This window comes from Trichoderma harzianum (assembly GCF_003025095.1).
Source record: "Trichoderma harzianum CBS 226.95 unplaced genomic scaffold M431scaffold_7, whole genome shotgun sequence".
NCBI classification, from domain to species: Eukaryota; Fungi; Ascomycota; class Sordariomycetes; order Hypocreales; family Hypocreaceae; genus Trichoderma; species Trichoderma harzianum.
In genome coordinates, this window is record NW_020209255.1 from 456702 (window position 1) to 475237 (window position 18536).

Sequence of the window (18536 nt, forward strand, 5' to 3'; positions counted from 1 at the left end):
AGGCACTATTCAACACTTCCTCACTATAATGGTGAAGCAATCGTTGCTCTCCAACATAAGCGAATCGAATGGCAACCTCATCGGAGAGGAGGGACCCTTCTATGAACCCACCATCTTACGATGAAGGGAGGCGGTTCAGACCTCAATTGTCCTGCACATACTGCAGACAAAAGAAGTAAGTATACCTACAAGCCTCATTCTTACGTATATCCAATTTGTCTTATTCAGTTACTTCAAGGCTCAAGTGCGACCGAGGGCATCCCTGCGACAACTGCGCAAAACGCAACCAGTCTCAATCATGCCAGTATGCCAATCCTGCGGTGCGTAACAGAACTGCCCAAGCTCGCCGGGTGACCTACTCTGGCGACATCGCTGAGAGGGTACGTCACTTGGAAAATCTCGTCCTTTCCTTGGGAGCTCGAACTTCCGGTCTACAGAACCAAAGCGCCGACTCGGCAGCGATTCGTGTAGGAGTTCCCGACAATGATGGTAGGCAAGAAGATTTAAGCGCTAGGACGTTGTTGCAAGAAATTGGCACTCCAGGGACGATGCATGGAGATCAGATGGGCACGAGATGGTTTGATGATACGCATTGGCAAGCCATCATGGACGATGTAGGTGCTTGCGGTGGTCTCTTTTCTGCAGCAAAGCTAATACAAAGCCGTTACTAACTTTGCTAGAATGCTTGGGATAACCAAATCCAACACAACAGTTGGGAATCCACAGATGAGACGTGGATAGCAAGTTTGGCGCCCTCAGATTCGCAGTTCTCAATGTTCTCGCCTACAGACTAGGCGCGCGTGGCCGTGGTGTGCAATATATAAATTACTGGCTTATCAGAATGTATCAAGATCTCAGAGACTCCCACTCAAACTGAGGCTGGACAGACGTAGAGATCGATTAATAATGGCTCTGTATATCGTAGAGTGGAGTGATTTGCTATAGACTTCCCGTAATCTCCTCAGATATTAAGTCTACTTGTCTAGAAAAAGGAGATAAGTGTCAAGCTGATGTCCGCCCAATTCTCAACATTCATGTTTATCGAATAATCTTCCTCATACGGCGACGTCACCCACTGTTAAAACCACTTTGCCCTGAGTCCTGCCCTCGTGTACTGATTTGAAGGCTTCGAAACCCTCAGACAACGGTAAAACTTTTCCGACACAAGGCTTAATCTTTCTCGCTGACACGAACGAGATAAGATCTCTAAACTCGTCCAGCGTGCCTGCATAGACTCCATGGATGCTAAGCTGATCAACCAATAGACGGAACGCATCCGTAGGCAGTTCAAAGCCGCTGTGACCACCGCAAACCACAATTGTACCTCCCGTCTTGACTGAGGCGACTGAATGCTTCCAAGTCACAGTGCCGCTGGTATCGAACACGGCGTCGACTTGCGTAGGAAGCGTCTCCCCAGAGTCAAACGTTCTCTCGACGCCTAGAGACTCTGCAAGCTTTCTTTTCTCAGCAGTGCGACCAGTAGCCCATACACGCATTCCTGCAGCGACACCAAGTTGGATAAGAGCCGTGGTAACGCCGCCTGAACTGCCTTGCACAAGCATAGTCTGACCAGGTCGCAGTCCGGACTTGGTGAAGAGCATACGATAAGCAGTAAGCCAAGCAATTCCAAGCACAGCACCCGATACCGAGTCGATTTCCTTAGGTAGAGGCAAAAGGTTGGCCGGTGGGACAGCAACATATTCCGCCAAGGTACCATCTCGAATTTCTGACAAGACATTGCGCTTTTCATCCTTTGTCTCATCGCCAATATATCCGGGTGAGATCATGACGGGGTAAATCACGACTCGTGATCCATCTTCAAGAGTTCCAACACCCTCACAGCCCAAGATAATCGGAAAGGTGATTTTGTGCATGCCAACGCCCTTTAGGGTGAAAACGTCGTGCCAGTTGACGGTAGCGGCTTCAATTTTAACGCGTTGCCAACCCTCTGGAACCTTAGGCAAGGGCACTTGGCCAACTGTGAGACCTGCCAGAGGGTTTTCATTATCACCTTTGGCTGCATATACTGCTAGCATAGTCTGTGCCTCGGATGATACCATGGTGTATAAAATGAGATTTATGAGAGTATGTGTTGTAGGTATTGGATTTGAGAGCAAGAGATGAGAGGCTATGTGTATGGAATGAAGATGAGCTAGAAGATGATATGACCGAAGTAGACTGATAGAGCCATACCTATATATAACAGGGTGTTGAAGGCTTGAATGCTATCCGCGGAGAGGCGGAGAAGCTTGGCTATCAAGCAACCCCATAAAACTCCAAGTTACATGTCTGAAAAGCATGCTGTTTGTGAATAAGCAGCTATATTGATCATTAGGTCCCCTCACTGACAACATGGTAGGACCCTGGAAAGATTCATCGAGTGTTACCTTTTGGGTGCGGAATTCCGCAAGTTCGAGTCTTATCCGCCCCAGAGCAAGTAGAAGTCCACAAATCTGATTCATAGTGCTGGAAATCTCCCATACACTAAATTTGTCAGATAGTCTAATCATATCTCTTATTATGTGGGATAATGTCCGATTTCCCCTTCCACTTCGCTCCGATTTGTTAATGCCTATGACATGGAGACTCCGCTCCGCACTAATACGGAGATTTTAATACAACTTCTTTTAAGACCACCAATGACATTCAGTAGACTATATAAGAGGTATGAAGATACCTCAAGAGACATTTTGATGGGTGAATGCATACTTATTTATTGTAATCAAGAAAAGGGGACTGCCGTTCATTTTGCTGCTATCTCATAGGTTATATCGAGAAGAATAATGAAATTACTCACAACGTATATCAAAATTTGCCTAAGCTGCTCTACAGTCTGAAGTCGAGAAGGCAGGATGATAAGAGAAACGTCTCTTTGAGGGTGCGATTCACTAATGCAACAATCATTAGGAACCTCACTGCCGACAACACTATGTTACTAAATATGATGCGCATCAGAATTCACCATTTCACTTAGTGCAGCTGATAATATGTATTCACTCTGACAGGTGAATGTAACAGACATGGTGAATTGATCATGCAATATGCCTAGATGAAATCTCATTCACCTGTCTATTTCGTTTGCTTCTCAAGCTTCCCAGTGAATTTTTGGTCTCTAGATTATAATTGCCTTGGTCTGGGCAACATTTTAAGTATGGCGTCTCAGACTCTGCCCTATGATCTAAGACACCTCAGCGACAGTTTCGTATTGCTGTGAGCATTAACGGATTGCGAGTCATGATGCTTCCGCTGTCATCTTTAACTCGGCGTTTAGCCATAAGGGCAGAGCCATCATCACTCTCCATTAAACTGCCGGTATGTAACAGAAGTTATCAAGATTGGGTAGTACTAACACCGTCATTGACAACACATCAGCCCCAAACCCCGGATATCCGTAACCCTCGCTTCTTGACATCGAGCCACGGCCTATTTCGACAACGCACTAAAGGGCCCTCGTTAATTTTATCCCCCGAGCAAGGAAATGTCGTGAAACTCTGTGCTGAGCAAAATGTTGTCGTATCAGCACGACCAGGTTCAGGCAAAACGGCTATGGCAGAAGCCATTGTAGCCCATTACCCAAACCAGCACACAGCCCTTTCCGTCTATCTGAAGATACTTCAGCTTGAAAACGAACGCCGACTCAAAAGTTACCCCAATGCGAGAGTTTTCACCATACATAAAATGGCAAGGTTGCTTTTCGGGACCGTTATACCGGACGACGCCAAACTATTGGAGCTGATTAAAGGAGCTGTAAACAAAAATGAGCTCCCCGAAGGAGACTTTAAACCTTTCGACATCATTGTGCTGGACGAATTCCAGGACTGCACAGAACTCCTATATTGGTTGGTCATCTGTTTTATTCGAGTAAACACGCGGAAGAGGGGCGGTCGACCAGCCCGCCTCGTCATTCTCGGAGATGAACGACAGTCCATTTACCGATTTCGTGGCGCCGATCACAGATACCTTACTCAAGCCCCAGAGTTGCTGGGCCCTGTCAGCTCCCATCCCTTTGTTGAACTTCCTTTGAGTGAAAGCTTCCGATTGTCAAATGAAACGGTTCAGTTCATCAACAAAACTTTTCTAGGGGAAGACTCATATATAACCAGCTCAAAGTCCGGCCCAAAGCCTATAGTCTTTAGATACATTCCTCCCCGCATTAATGCTTTGGCCAAGGAACTATCAACTTTGATCAAGCAATACGGCGCCGAAAACAGCGCCATTGTTGCACCCTCAGTGCGGAAAAATGGACCTCTGATCAAATTGGTCAACATCCTGAGCAAGGAATATGGCATACCAATTGCTCCGCCCATCGATTATGACAGCCCTATAGATGAAAGGGTCTGGGACGGAAAGTTGTCCATATCTACTATTCACGGGTTCAAGGGTAGAGAGCGTGGCTTGGTCATTCTCTTGGGGATAGACGCATCCTTTTTCAGATATCTTGGTCGAGATCTTCCTGATAACACCTGTCCAAACGAAGTGTTTGTCGCCTTGACCCGTGTAGTGGAACAGCTTGTCTTGGTCCATGACGAGAGAGAGAAGTTGATGCCGTTTGTGTCTGTGGATAACTTGTACGAAACAGCGGAGGTCATCAATTTGACATCCAATAAGGCCAAAATCGCATCTCCCAACGCACCAGGACGGGCTTTGCAGTTTGGGCTTGACCTACCCCCCAAAGTCAATGTCACAGACATGGCACGATATGTCCGGGGTGAACGCCTGGACGCGATTATTCAGCGTGATCTGTGTATCCAAGAGCTCTCAGAATCTCTGCCCGAGAAAGAACATATTCGTATACGAGATGTTGTCTGCTCGGATCCAGTAAATGGATTCTACGAGGCGGTGGGTGATATAAATGCTCTCGTGGTTCTAGCAGCATTTCAGCATGCTATTACAGGGGCAGCAACATTATTCGGCTCCAACAACCAGGTCACCGATGACAGAACCTCGATTTGTACATACGAACAAATTTCTCGACTTTGTAGAAACGCTTGTGCATATCAAGCTCTCATTTCGGGCTACCAACCGCGCTACCTCCAGATGAAAAATCACGATTTCAACTGGATGAACCTTAGGGATCTTGTTCTTGCTCAGAGCCGGCTTCAAAGTGAGCTTGGAGACTCAGCTTCTAATCTCAAGTTTGAGGTTGACGTCAAACGATACCTTGTTGTCGACAAGAGGGAAACCCTCCTTTATGGTCGAGCCGATGTCGTCACCGCTCCCACCATTTCAGAAGATGGCGAGATTGAAAGCGTAGAATCTGTATGGGAGATCAAGTTTGTCTCACGACTTTCCAACGAGCATATCGTACAGGCATGTACTTATGCGTACTTGTTGGCCGCTCGGTCCGGTCAGGTACCCCGTATCATACTCTACAACGTACGAGATGGGAAGAAGCTGGAAATTACCCCACGGGATGGATTGGAAGGGCTGCGACGTATGATTGAAAGCGTTCTTCGACTAAAGTATACGGCAGAAAAGGGGATGGAAGATGATGAATTCACTGAAATGTGTACGAGGACGACACGACAAGTTCTGGACTTGGATGATCCAAGAGAATGAGTGAGGTTTTAACGGCAGGGCTCATTAGATTATACAGCTGAGAGAGAGCTGATTTGCTCTCACTACATGCCGCTCATTGTAGCTTTCAGAAAATTAGGCAGTGGAATGAGGGAAGCTTTTGTTTAGTCTCGGAGATATCAGAAACAATCTTGTCTTGGGCATATCCTCAGCAGGGAATCTCATGTTAGATAGTAATAATTGCATCTGTTTAATCTAAATTGCCATTATCTATTGATCCTATAAGAAACAGACTAATAGTACATTAATCTACCTTATTCATGGAACACTTCAGTCAATGACTTGAGAACCACCTTTCCGTTCTGTTCAGCGCAAGTAATAATCGTCAGAGTGGACTCTTGCTTCTCGACGCCAGTTTCTTTGTCAGTAACCGAAAACACAGTGCGGTGAGCCACTGATCCTCCTTTTGCCTTGTCTGCATCATGACTAGCAAGAATCTCTTCAACCTTGACGACCTTGAAGATCGATTTGGCACGGGAGGAGATGATGGCTGCCTTGTAAGCATCGCCCGGAATGGGACCGCCGTTGATACTATCATCGTTAGAGATGGAAAATAAGACTTAGGTCGTGAAAGAGAACCTACTTAGCCTCGAAATCAGAAGCAAAATACTCCTCAACAGTCCTCAGGGATAGCTCATCGTCGGGCTGGAAGAAGGCTTTGACGAGTATTTGATCAACATAATCGCCAAACTCTGTCGTCTTATATGCCATGGTTGGAGATTTATTGGAATGAACTTTGTATGGAATTTAGTAGGCCAATTGCTGAGGGGAACTGAAATGGATCTGTTTCTATTGAGCCAATCTATTTGACTACATATATACCCATCAAGCGAGCGCATGACGGGTCTCCGACGTGGCATAACTCGACAATAGTATTTGTTTGTCTTCTTGTGCGGGCCGCGACTATCAGCATGTGCATTCACTTCTTGATCCATAATACATAATCGGAATTCCGCCGCAACGTTTCGGCGATACAGTGCTGACAAAACGATGTCATCACAGACCTGCGCCGCCTGCGGAACTCCGCGCGTGAATTTTCTCACGACATAACGGCCGTGGGATAACGGCCATGGCTTAGATTCACGTTATGCAGTACCACTCAATAGCCATTCCGCTCATTCATCCACCAGTGGAGGGAAAGCGGAGATGTCATTGTGGAACAAAAATCGCGAGATTCACGTCCGCAGATTAACATAACGCATCAACCCGTTATGCTTGGATCAGCCTCCTCCCATGCACGTTATGCCATATCAGAATCCACTCACTTCAATGCAACAATAACGAAGCACGTAGAGCTCTATTCTCTTGAGCTTTGCCTCCATGCGCAATGGTTTGACAGGAAGGAGCGTAGGTGAGAAAAATAAGCTCTTACTGACCACATCTCCACACCGCAATCGCGACAATCGTCAAACCATGAGACAGCAAATACAACTTTACTTTCGACTATATACTAGAGCTAACAATTCCATATAAAGCGTCAGAAATATTCCTAGGATACAAAGCAGCCATATTCGGATCCAAAGTTGAAGTCGTATCCGTATGATACAAGCATCCACGGCTGGCCTCTTTCCCATCAAGCCGATCCTGCAACCACGACACCGCTCCCGGAACCCCGAGAATACCATACTTGACGTGACTCAAGTTTGGCGAGTTAGCTCTCTCGTAATGTACGTTGAAACCCTGATTGCAATAGTCGCGCACCAAAGCGTCTATACCTTGAATAGAGGAGAGGTGATCAACGACACTCTGGTACACGTATAGCGGAGCTTTAATCTTGGATGCCCCGTCTTGACTCTCTTCGTTCCACGCCTTTATAAGCTCTGCCGTCAATCCTGGTATCGACTCATTGCGAAACATGCCCAGAATATCTTGGTACGAAAACAGCATCGTGCTCGCCTGCAGACACTGGTGCAGTGGGGTGTAGAAATACTCTCGAAACTCGGGTTTCAGAGACTGATCAATCGATTTCTGCAGCTCTGGATGCTGACTGGCCAGCCCAAGCAGCGCCGCTGGTATGAGTGCCGCACTCGGCCCCTTGTTGATGCTGAAGATGCCACTCGCATTCCTCAAGCTCGAGAGTCCTCCCATGGCGGCACCGGCAATCTCCAATTCAGGTGCATAATGCTCTTGCATCTCCACTGCTATTTGAGTGGCAGCTCCTCCTCCAGAGTATCCCCAAAGCCCTATCTTCGGATTTGATCCAATTCCCGTAATGTGGTTTGACTGCAACGTAGCTCGAATGCCGTCGAGAATTGCATGGCCTGTCATTTTGCTTGCCGTAAATGACCCTTTTGGTCCCTCGTGATCCGGTACAATGACGATCCAATTCTTAGCGAGCGCCGCCTCTGCGACTAACAACTGAAGCTGAGTGATATTGGAAATGAGCAGTGGATTTTGTTGCGCTGAAAGGAGCATCGTATACGATGGACCGCAATCAATTGTAGCAGAATCCTCGGCCATTTGTAAGGATACCACCTTGTTGTAGTCTGCGTCGGGAGGTATGAGGGCCGTCAAAACAGCCGCAGTAGGATTCTTCCGGCTATCTGTCGTCCGATATAGAATCTGATAGGCTTTCTGCACATGGGTCGGGGTCCATCCATAAGCAGAAATCCGCGAAGGCGGTTCCCTATGCTTTATTATGTCGCCAGGAGCAAATGCGTCTATATTTCCAGGCACGGCATAGAACGGATCCTTACTTGGAGGCGGGATGGATTGGAGGCGATGTCTATTGATGGAATGTAGATTTGAGGCCGACACGGCGAGAGAGGCTGCCAGCCAGTAGTAAAGATGAACCATGGCGAATATGATGGCTCTGTCTCTGGTTGGCGCATGGAGTAACGACAGAGAACAAGCAGCGGGAGAGAGCCTCTTAAGCGACTCAAACCACTGCCAAGTTTGGGTTGTACAACCTTATCATATTGAACCGATTGACTGGCACGGCGAGTTCCTCTTATATCATTCATGCAGACAATAGGAGCGAGCGATGTGAGACAAGGTGAGACATGTTCAAATTTCTGCCCACGTTCGTAAGCATGGCCGCGGACACGGGTGGTATGTAACATTGTCATACACGACATATAATTATGATGGTAAATTGAGCAGTTAATATTGAACAGTTACACAATATGACTTAGCCAACTTGTAACTCATTGTGTCCCCAGCTTCATAAAGTTACAGACCATCCACACTATGCCACGCTTGATGCAGTATCAAGCATGAGATTTGGAAGAAAATACAGTCACACAAGGCACCAATTCCGACGAGTGTCCGCATGCCAACGCCTCATTCACTCAATGTCTCACAACTCGGATCCTTTCAAACGCGTAAAGTGGCTACGTCCACTTCAAGTCTTGGATTAGCTGCACCAAGGTCCTTGTACGCGGCGGCTTTTAGGTTACTGCGATTACAAGAAACGAATCAAATGCCACATTTCCCCAAGGTGTTGTGGTGATGCGTGTCGATTCCTCGTCACTAGAGTCAATTCGGAACGCCCGTTGTAAGGCAGGATGCTGTTGTTTTATTACATGTAACTATTTTTGCAGGGACAGCGACCCAAAGAACGCTCATTGACGCGATTATTGAAGCCCGTGTCCCAAAGTTTATACCCTCAGAGTTTGGTCTAAATAATTGCATCTTGGAGAAAGTCAGGAACTCGGATTATTTGATCGAGCTGTCCGATTGACACAAGCGGTTCATGTTCTCTTGGACCGGTTTATCCACTGAGGTTTGCAGCTGCGCGCCACTAACTGCCCCTGGATGACTGCACTGTGCTAAGGAAATCACATGCACGTGAGCATCCAGCACCATTTGATCCCTAGCGTAAAAGCACCCCCCCCGCACCTTTGGGAACATCAATGCTCCTATCCGTACCATTTGATGTTTTCAAACCACTATCGTCTGTGGTGTCTTCTGGCATTTATTCGTAGCAAAATACATATACACGAGGGCGATATCTGTATTTGTGGGGTTACCTATTACAGCAACTTGAAGATATCAGTTCCAACTCTTCAATGAACCCAACCCTTCACGGATGAAATCGCAAGTCCAGGTTGAAGCTGTTCCGCAGCACTACACCTACATACCTTACACACCAATCACGAGAAGCGACCATGAGTGCCGCCACCGCTGAAACCAGTCGCCGAGAGAACATGAATGCTGAGCAGAAAAGGCACCGATGCCCAGTCTGCCAACAAACGTTTGGACGAGTTGAACATTTGACTCGCCATTCAAGGAGCCACTCGGATAAACGTTCTCTCAAGTGCGATTACTGCCAGAAAGGCTTTTACAGGGGGTCTGTACTATGTAGATGGCATGATTTTCTGTCTTGACTTCTCCCACTCTCTTCATCCGAACCAGGCCCATGCTTCTGGAAACACATCGGCTGACTTCAATTCTCGGACAGCGATGCTTTACGGCGCCATGAACGGCTTCACAAAGAACCAAAGAGGAGCGCATTCCGTAGGGGTGCCCGGGCTTGCCTTGCCTGTGCAAAAGCGCGTAGAAGGTGCAGTGGCGATAATCCGTGTGCTGCTTGTGAAAAGAGGTCAATCAATTGCAATTATCCAGCCATCACCAACTCTAAAGAATCGTCAGAATCATGGCCTCACATGTCCCATTCACCTACGAATGCGGGTGGAAGCCATGAGGAGCTCAACCCATTTGTTTCCCAGCGCAGTTTCGACTCCAATCGAACTGTCATGACTGCGACCATCATGGAGACGACAGGTTTTCAATCCGTGGGGCGCAGTCCACAGAGTGTAGCACAACCTCGAACATCTCTTTGCTCTCATGATAATATACTGGGTCAATCACCTGATATGCCCGCTAATCTACCTCCCCGGCCCTTTCTGAGAGATTCGTTGCTGGAATTTCAGCAAGGGGCAGGCTCTGAAGCTCAACAAACCTGGTCCTCAGGGGAGCCAGCTTCGCAACCAAGCATGGCGAATAATACCACACAAGTTTCAAGGCGATCAGAACCCAGATTTTGGCGTCATAACCGTCTGTCGTCTATCAATTGGCTTCCTGACAACTGGATTCCGGATTTCGATTTCAACTCTGGGCAATCACCGCCGCAAGCTACAGGTAGCTACGCTGGCCCTGCGCAAATATCCCAAGACCGATCAATGAGCGGCCCTGATATTGGTAGCGCGGCGTTAAATGTGAATGAAAATACATCTCCTTTCAGTAATGACCAAGGGATCATCGCCCCGGAGAATTCCAATAGCAAAGGGGTCGGTTACTACTATGTCGACGGAGATGGCGCACGACTGCCTCGTATACGCAAAGCATTACATCAATCTGCTCATCAATCCCCAGTTACCTATGCCCAGCTCACCGACGCTGATGGACCGGAAACTATCTATAACAAATACGGATTCCCCGGCTGTGAATACGGAGCTCACGACGGTGCCAATATCTCATCATCGGGGAATCAGCAGATTCCTATAGAGATCTACAGGGATATATTACATGCTTTTAATCAAACGTGTATAATATCATCGTACTTTCCTCCTTTTCAATCTGCTGACTTTCCATCACTAGAGTCAGTGGGTTTATTTGTTCGCCTCTATACCGAACATTTCCAGCCTACTCTGCCATTTATCCATCCAGCGACTTTCAATCCCTTGAGCTCTCACTGGCTACTCGTACTGGCAATGGCTGCAATTGGAAGTCACTATGCTAAAATTGAACATGTCCAAGTTCTTGTCGTGGCCATGCATGAGTTTCTGCGACGTGCTATAAACATGGTTGTGAGTTTGCTTGTAACATTCCCCGATCATCAGACTCTGACAGCAATAAATCCTTTAGTTGGAAACAGGCCATGATGCAAGTATTGAGAGACTTGTCTTTACGCAAGTGAGATTGCTAAGCTGTATCGGAATGATGTACTGCGGAGCTCAGCAGTTGATTGAGCGGGCCAAGGCCTCCAGGATCGACTTGGTTGCATTCTGTGAGACAGAATGGGTCAACTATACAGAGCAAGAAGACCAATTACTGAGAAGCCATACAGTCGACCAAGCAACCTCCGACTGGAAGGCGTGGTGTTGTGCGGAGAGCCGCCGAAGAACTGGCTACACCATATGGGTATGTTTCAGCATCCCTTTTTCGATTTTTCTTGGACTAAATATAAATATCTCAGCTGCTAGATTGTATGTGGGCATTTCAATTCCAGGTGCGCCCTCTTCTATCTTTGGAAGATGCCAGAGTTCCTGTACCATGTCAAGAGGTTCTGTGGGAAGCAGGCACGGCTCTCGATTGGCGGCAGCTCTACAGCGTCTCAACAAGTGAGTCCCCCCCGCCCCAAGTTGAAGTTGAATCAAATATAACTTTGAAAACTCAGAGAATCCATCATTGCATGAAGTCATTCAGATCTTGTACGTCGAGAAACGACTCCAGTCTTCAACGGGCGAATTCAGTCGAATTCTTTGCATCCACGCTCTTTTTCGGCGAACTTGGGAAGTAGAAGCCTACTTCAAACAGCCACTTACCCTTTGGAGTCCTGCCGCGGAACAGCAAGCCATCAAGTCCAAAGAGATGTCGAGTCCTGTCTGGCTTCCGGAAATTCAGACATATTCCCGATGGAGGAATTCCGCTTGTGACTGCCTCGATGTTCTCCACTGGCACGCAAACAGTGTCATTGGTGCCGCAGGTGGGATGGAACATCCAACGGTCCTTCATCTTCACCTTGCTCGAGTAGTTTTACTCACACCATTCCGACATATAGTACAATTGGCTCTTTTAATGACCAGGGAACGGGAACCAGAGAGTGATGAACAAATTACTGAAGCAAGAACCCATATACGACGATGGGCCATGGAAGATCAATATAAGGCGAGGCTCGCTATGATCCATGCTGGAGTCTCGTTTTGGCATGTTCGTCGTTATTCAGTAGATGGCTTCTACGAACCGTCAGCTGTGTTTCTTGCTACCCTTGCAATGTGGGCTTACGGCACATTTGCTCCCCACACATCTAGGCCAATAGAGGATTCCCATTCTCCCCAGAGTGATGAAGATGCCGGATCTCCATTTCCCACCTCCATGCAATTGGATAGGCCTGCTGATGATGAGCTTGTGCAGTTATTTGTGAAAAGAGGAGGGTCTATTCGTGCAAATGTCACGGGCGTTGGAGATCTATGCAGCCCAAAGGGTCCTAGTCGTGTGCTACTGGAGGGCAGAAAGCTGCTTATGGATTTAAAATGTTGGGGATATAGTCATTGGATTGTCCGGACTTTGACACTTCTTATAGAGATCTGCTAACAGAACATATCATTGGAAGTTTAGAAATGCATGCTACATTGACTGGAGCATACACACACCCCTCATCATTGATTGAAGTTAATCGACGATGTAAGAATTGTATTCTCTCACTGGTCCTTCCAGAGTATAGTAGCAAAACACGAGTTCTGTAGACTGTGACTCAATTTACGTATTTCTAATTTGATAAACAGATCATAATGATACGGATAAACAACAATAATTACCCCGATATCGCAATCTGAAATTGAATCCCTTTCTCACACCTGCTACGATGAGTTCTAAGTTCGAACTCGAAACTCTACTCGGTAACTAGGGGACAAGGACCCTCCTCCACCTCAATGTGCTCAGCATCACTAATAATATCTGCCTTTTCGCGATACTCGCTTTGGTGGGCAAATTCTGTAGTTTCTACGTTAGGACTCGGGATCTTTCTCATAAGAAGTGATGCCATGGGTGGAAAAAAAGGCTTACGATTAACTTTGGTATACTTGAACTTCCTCGCGGGAACGTGGTTGTCGAACAGCAGATCAATCTCACCAAATGTGCGGTCCTTGGTCTCGGGAAGGCGGAACCAGCACCAGATGTTGCAGAGAAGATTTGTGCCTGCATAGAAAAGACCAGCTTTGGCTCCCCAGTTCCAGGCTATCATCAAGGTGTGTTAGCCAAAGTGAAACAATGTTTTACACAGAATTTACCGGGATGGAAGAAAATGACAAGTCTTACAGGTCGCAGCAATCATGCGGGGGGTCACGGAATTGTTGAAAATACCCGTTAGGTTATACACGAAACGGCCAATGACAATAGTCTTGTACCTCAGGCGTCCAGATGGCGTTTCTGCCACAATGGGATAGCAAGCAGGACCGACTGTGATCATGTTGATCAGCGTCGAAAAGACCAACAAGATACCAATGGCCATCTCAGCGCCCTTGCCTGAGGTGAAACCGAGGCCACCGATGGCGATGAGGCAGCAGAACATCAGCGCCAAACCGCCCATGTAGATAGTTGCTCGGCCCACGTGCGGGAACATGAACCAGCAGATGATGCCACCAACGATGTAACAAGCAGACAGCGAGATGTTGAGGTCGAATGCTTGAAGTTCGGAAAAGCCTGCGGCTTCGAGGAAGACAACGGAGTAGCCCAGGATAGCGTTACCACAGAGGATTTGTGCCGCCCAAACAACGCAGTTCTACGTGTAAGACGTCAGCTTTATGTTGCAAAACATGAGGGCGTGATGGCTTACAATTTCAGTACGGCGAAGATTCGTTCCTTGAAAACACTCGATGAAGCTTGCCGAGGCAGTCTCTGCCTTTTCGATGGCTGTGGTGTGCTGGATGTAGGCCAGTGTGGCTTCGACCTCGAAGTCGCTTTCTGGGGATGGGGTACGGAGACGCTTGAGTGCTTTTCTTGCTTCTTCGACTTTATCTCTTCGAACGGCATTCCATGGAGATTCGGGAGCAAGGTAGGCGCCTATAAAGAGCGGGATTGGCCAGACCCATTGAAGGGCGAAAGGCAGTCGCCAGGCGATGTTGCCACTGAGACCTGCCACGGCTCGGACGACACCTGAGGAGAGCAGAATACCTGCTCCCCAGCACATACAGACGTATGCAGTAACGTATGGTCTCAGTACGGTGGGAACGACTTCGGAAGCATATGTTGTGGAAAGAGTCTGGCAACGGTTGCATCAGCTAGGATACACCTTTCTAGAGGCAAAATTGAGACATACTTGGAAAACACCCCATGAAACACCACACATCGCCTCTCCCCAAGCCAGAACGGGCAAGGAGGGTGCAAACACAGGAATGAAAATCATCACTGCCATCCATGCCATGAAAGCCATCATGGTCGCTCGGCATCCGAAGCGATCTTGAGCGTATGCGTTGACTATTAGACCGGCCAGCTGACCGACAAGCGACGAGTTGGACAGGCCAGACTGCCAGGGGGCGGAGATGTACTTTTTCCCCGTAGAAGCATCAACCTGACCAAACCGGTCCTGAAACTGAGTCTGGCCGTAGAAAGAGGTAATCTAGGTTCTGGATGTCAGCGGAACCTTTCCTAAGCTTGAACGGTAAGACAAGCGATTCGAAAATGCTACTCACAATAACTAAGTCGTATCCTTCCATGATCAAGCTGGTAGACAGAAACATGGCCCAGAACACGGCTCGTTTGTACTTGCTCAGAGCCTCACGAATCGTCAACAGACGATCCGCGGCGTCGCTCTGCTGTGCGTGATGGATGAGCTGGACAATCTCGGGGTTGTTGAGGTCAAAGCCTTTGAGCTCCTCCTCGGTGGGAACGACCGACTCCATCTTCAGATCGTTTCCCGATGCCATACTTTTTTCAGTGCACGTAGCTGGAACTGGGACTCAACCGCTCTGTTCTCTCTTAATGAAGAGGCGATTGGAACGTGGGGAAGATGGTAATATTCTCCATAATATACATATACTTCTCGAATCCCTGTAATACTATCTCTGAGGTCAACGCGAATTTGGAATGCACCATGTGGAAGGGTCGCATATGCAGAGTCCCGGTGGGGGAGATCTGGGGAAAAGCTGGGGAAAGGCTTGGGGCACCCGGCATGTGTGGGGGCAGGCCACCGGTGGGCTGTTGTCCAGCGGTCCTCTGAAAATATTCTGTCCAGCTGCAGGCTACAAGGACTGTAAGATTCAGCTGCCTGACAAGCCCGCCCACTCTCTCGCTCTCTGTTCTCTTAGCAAGCCAGCCATCAACGAACGATTACGATTGATGTATGCTCGAAGCTGGCAATCAAAGCCTCGAATGAAGAGAACCAGAACAGGGTGTTGCGGGACACGGTACATGGCATAATGCCGCCGATGCGATGTTCCGTGGAGGCTCCTCTCATGCCTGTCCAAGTACAATGGTCCCTAGCAACTCGATAGCACATAATAACAATATAGCCATATCTGTAAAAGTCGACTTCGGTTCTGCCCTCAACCGGCGCCTCAGCATCTTCCTTGAGCGTAGATTCTGATTGGAAGCCCTCACAGCACACCCCTCACGGCAGCCAGGAATGGAGAGGGTCGCTTGCCACACCGGTGGGGTGGACAAATGCCCACCATGCTGGTATTATGTGTCCCTTGCAGAAGAAAGCTGTCGGGTTAAATAGATACGAGGTCGTGCTTTTTGAGCGACTGGATGTCCTGGCGGAACATCGTTTGACGGTCAGAGCATGATTCGCTGAACAAATCACACAATTAATTGAGACATGGCGTATCCACAGAAAGCGTTCGTCAGCACGACCTTTTCGTCGCCATCGTTTATATCTCGAAGGCGACAAGCTGTGTATGCGAATACATTACTGTACCAATTAACTGTCTTGAAGGAAACGGGTCGATATGACGCTTTCAAGTTGAACTGGCACCCTTCGTACTCCGACAAGCCGAATGTGTGGCCTGTACCAAATCATTTATTTTGGGACTCTGATGTTGCCAAGTGGATAGAAGGGGCTTGCTATTTCCTAAGCTGGAAATACAATGCCGAGATTGATGCGGCTGTCAAAGAGCTGGTCGAAATGATCAGATCTGCTCAGCAGGAGGATGGATATCTGAATATCCATTTTACGGTCGTTGATCCCAAGGGGCGATTCACCAATCTGAGGGATCTTCACGAGTTGTAACGTTTCCCAACGCCTTCCCAACCTGGGGTAGAAAATAACTAATGGCGAGCCAAGATACAATGCGGGACATTTGATCGAAGCTGCGCTCGCGCACCAAGATTACTACGGAAACGACTTGTTGCTACAACCAATCCTCGAATACGTCGACTTATTGTACAAGACCTTTGGCCCGGGCCCAGATCAGAAGCATGGCTATCCCGGTCATCCAGAGATTGAGCTTGCTCTCCTCCGTCTTTTTGACAAGACGAAAGATCCTCGACATCGAGCGTTGGCGCAGTATTTTATCGAGGAGCGTGGAAACCCGCACGGACAAGACGGTCGTCATTATTACGACGTGGAAGCAGAACTCCGGGGAGAGGGCGAGCACGAACGCCCCGCCTATTGGACAGAAGAAAGAAGTTTCTGGTGAGATGACCTGCCCTTTTTTTTTTTTTCACAAAACCGCAAGTTGCTGAAATCAAGATCAGGTATCAACAAGCCCATAAGCCGATTATCGAACAAGAAACAATCGAGGGGCACAGTGTGCGAGCAATGTATCTTCTGACAGCCGTAGCTGACCTTGTCCGGATTGACAATACGGGTAACACGGGTGCCCTACGGAATGCGCTGGCCCGCCTATGGACCAACATGGTGGACAAGAAAATGTATCTAACGGGAGGAATTGGCGCGATGAAACAATGGGAAGGGTTCGGAATCGACTATTTTCTGCCGTCTGGTACCGATGAGGGTGGATGCTATGCTGAGACGTGTGCCGGAATTGGCGTCATGATGCTTGCCGAGCGAATGCTTCAAGTAGGTAAATTGGCCAACATCTTGCCACGCAAATACTGACCGGGACTAGCTGGATTTGGATGCGAAGTTTGCAGATGTGATGGAACTATGCTTCTACAATGCTGTGCTGACTGGTATGTCAGTGAATGGAAAGCAGTTTACTTATGTTAACCAGCTAGCATCTACGGACACGGATCTGTCGAAACGCGCGGAGTGGTTTACATGTGCTTGCTGCCCTCCAAATATGGCCCGGCTTCTAGGCTACATCGGAGGTTACTTGTGGTCTCAGAAAGCTGACGAAAAGAGTAAATCGGTTGAAGTTGCCGTGCACATGTACTCTTCGGCAATCATCAAGATTCCCACTGGCGATACTACCGTGGAACTAGAGCAAAAGTCCAATTGGCCGTGGGATGGTAAAATCAACTTTGCTATCCGAAATGCTTCAGAGGTGGCGACTACTATCAAACTAAGGATCCCAGGTTGGGCGACAGACTGGAAGGTAAGCTGACCCCAGGCCAACATTGGTCAAGTATTTAACGAGAAAATATAGCTTTCGCCAAGCACGCCTGAATCTGTACTTGAGAAAGGATATCTGACCCTTTCTCCGGATTGGCTCAAGAGACACAATACGTTTGAACTTGATATTCCCCTCAAGCCACGGTTCATTACACCTCATCCATACACGAACCAAGACATCGTAGCGCTTGCCAGAGGCCCACTCATATATTGTCTCGAAGACTTTGATAACTCATGGGTAGAAGACCATTTCAAGAGCCTTGTCTTGGATCCTGCTGGGAATATCTCTGAGGAAGTGGCGTCTGACCCTGAACTTGGAGAGCCATGCGTTACTTTGACTGCACATAATTCGGCATTCCTTAGAGTAGAGGAGTCTCTTGGTCCCCTCGTTCCCCTCGGCAAAGCGACTGTGAAGGAAAGGCCAGCTGTTCAACAACTAAAGTTTATTCCGTACTGCCTTCGTGACAACCGCGGGGGGAAGGGCCATATGAGAGTAGGTATCCGCAGAAAACATTGAAGTTTTGAATCACGCGAACGGTTCGGGACACCTCTGGAAGTAGTCGGGTACCATAGAATGATAGGTAGTATCGAACAGACCTAGCTATCTAGTCTATTTACCATATCTCGCAATCTTCAATTAAGATACTAAGTGAATTTTAACCAAAGTTGTCTATTTTATAGACCTTAGCTACATAGATAGAAATTAGAGGCATAGACATGTGGACAATCTCCTGTACCAGATAAGTGATTATCCATGCAGCGTGTCTTCTTTATTGGCATT

The 18536-nt window shown here is 47.8% G+C and overlaps 8 protein-coding genes across 8 annotated transcripts; 4 read left to right on the plus strand and 4 right to left on the minus strand.

Moving 5' to 3' along the window:
* Positions 1-120: 120 nt before the first annotated feature.
* M431DRAFT_482551 (hypothetical protein) lies at positions 121-671 on the plus strand (the record flags this gene model as incomplete). Its single annotated transcript, XM_024916048.1, has 3 exons — positions 121-175; positions 229-380; positions 438-671. 3 exons carry the CDS (start codon positions 121-123, stop codon positions 669-671), a joined length of 441 nt encoding a protein of 146 aa, XP_024773359.1.
* Positions 672-1055: 384 nt separating this feature from the next.
* Positions 1056-2036, minus strand: M431DRAFT_87916 (hypothetical protein; the record flags this gene model as incomplete). The annotated part of the gene is made up of 1 exon (XM_024923847.1): positions 1056-2036. One exon carries the CDS (start codon positions 2034-2036, stop codon positions 1056-1058), a length of 981 nt encoding a protein of 326 aa, XP_024773360.1.
* Positions 2037-3237: 1201 nt separating this feature from the next.
* On the plus strand, positions 3238-5559 carry M431DRAFT_87586 (hypothetical protein; the record flags this gene model as incomplete). Its single annotated transcript, XM_024923815.1, has 2 exons — positions 3238-3353; positions 3417-5559. 2 exons carry the CDS (start codon positions 3238-3240, stop codon positions 5557-5559), a joined length of 2259 nt encoding a protein of 752 aa, XP_024773361.1.
* Positions 5560-5831: 272 nt separating this feature from the next.
* M431DRAFT_86988 (hypothetical protein) lies at positions 5832-6288 on the minus strand (the record flags this gene model as incomplete). Its single annotated transcript, XM_024923747.1, has 2 exons — positions 5832-6108; positions 6161-6288. The coding sequence occupies 2 exons, from the start codon at positions 6286-6288 to the stop codon at positions 5832-5834; spliced, it is 405 nt and encodes a 134-aa protein (XP_024773362.1).
* A 732-nt stretch (positions 6289-7020) lies between these two features.
* M431DRAFT_87496 (hypothetical protein) lies at positions 7021-8373 on the minus strand (the record flags this gene model as incomplete). The annotated part of the gene is made up of 2 exons (XM_024923803.1): positions 7021-8272; positions 8333-8373. 2 exons carry the CDS (start codon positions 8371-8373, stop codon positions 7021-7023), a joined length of 1293 nt encoding a protein of 430 aa, XP_024773363.1.
* A 1105-nt stretch (positions 8374-9478) lies between these two features.
* M431DRAFT_508775 (hypothetical protein) lies at positions 9479-12978 on the plus strand. Its single transcript, XM_024919163.1, has 5 exons — positions 9479-9868; positions 9980-11327; positions 11386-11661; positions 11717-11861; positions 11918-12978. Exons 1-5 carry the CDS (start codon positions 9687-9689, stop codon positions 12832-12834), a joined length of 2868 nt encoding a protein of 955 aa, XP_024773364.1. The 5' UTR covers positions 9479-9686; the 3' UTR covers positions 12835-12978.
* An 82-nt stretch (positions 12979-13060) lies between these two features.
* Positions 13061-15207, minus strand: M431DRAFT_17182 (hypothetical protein). Its single transcript, XM_024913034.1, has 6 exons — positions 14931-15207; positions 14558-14857; positions 14075-14500; positions 13558-14020; positions 13306-13476; positions 13061-13233 (listed from the first exon to the last, which is right to left on the minus strand). Exons 1-6 carry the CDS (start codon positions 15162-15164, stop codon positions 13133-13135), a joined length of 1695 nt encoding a protein of 564 aa, XP_024773365.1. The 5' UTR covers positions 15165-15207; the 3' UTR covers positions 13061-13132.
* Positions 15208-16057: 850 nt separating this feature from the next.
* On the plus strand, positions 16058-18272 carry M431DRAFT_495654 (glycoside hydrolase family 127 protein; the record flags this gene model as incomplete). The annotated part of the gene is made up of 5 exons (XM_024917392.1): positions 16058-16464; positions 16523-16873; positions 16936-17260; positions 17310-17738; positions 17790-18272. The coding sequence occupies 5 exons, from the start codon at positions 16058-16060 to the stop codon at positions 18270-18272; spliced, it is 1995 nt and encodes a 664-aa protein (XP_024773366.1).
* Positions 18273-18536: the final 264 nt, after the last annotated feature.

What these genes read in the sequence shown, in the direction of transcription:
- M431DRAFT_508775 (XM_024919163.1), top strand. Translation starts at nt 9,687, where the DNA reads ATGAGTGCCGCCACCGCTGAAACCAGTCGCCGAGAGAACATGAATGCT. An exon ending in GACGTGCTATAAACATGGTT is followed by an intron (nt 11,328 to 11,385) that starts GTGAGTTTGCTT and finishes TAAATCCTTTAG; the next exon opens with TTGGAAACAGGCCATGATGC. An exon ending in GAACTGGCTACACCATATGG is followed by an intron (nt 11,662 to 11,716) that starts GTATGTTTCAGC and finishes TAAATATCTCAG; the next exon opens with CTGCTAGATTGTATGTGGGC.
- M431DRAFT_17182 (XM_024913034.1), bottom strand. Translation starts at nt 15,164, where the DNA reads ATGGCATCGGGAAACGATCTGAAGATGGAGTCGGTCGTTCCCACCGAG. An exon ending in AAGGATACGACTTAGTTATT is followed by an intron (nt 14,858 to 14,930) that starts GTGAGTAGCATT and finishes TCCAGAACCTAG; the next exon opens with ATTACCTCTTTCTACGGCCA. An exon ending in ATCTTCGCCGTACTGAAATT is followed by an intron (nt 14,021 to 14,074) that starts GTAAGCCATCAC and finishes TCTTACACGTAG; the next exon opens with AACTGCGTTGTTTGGGCGGC.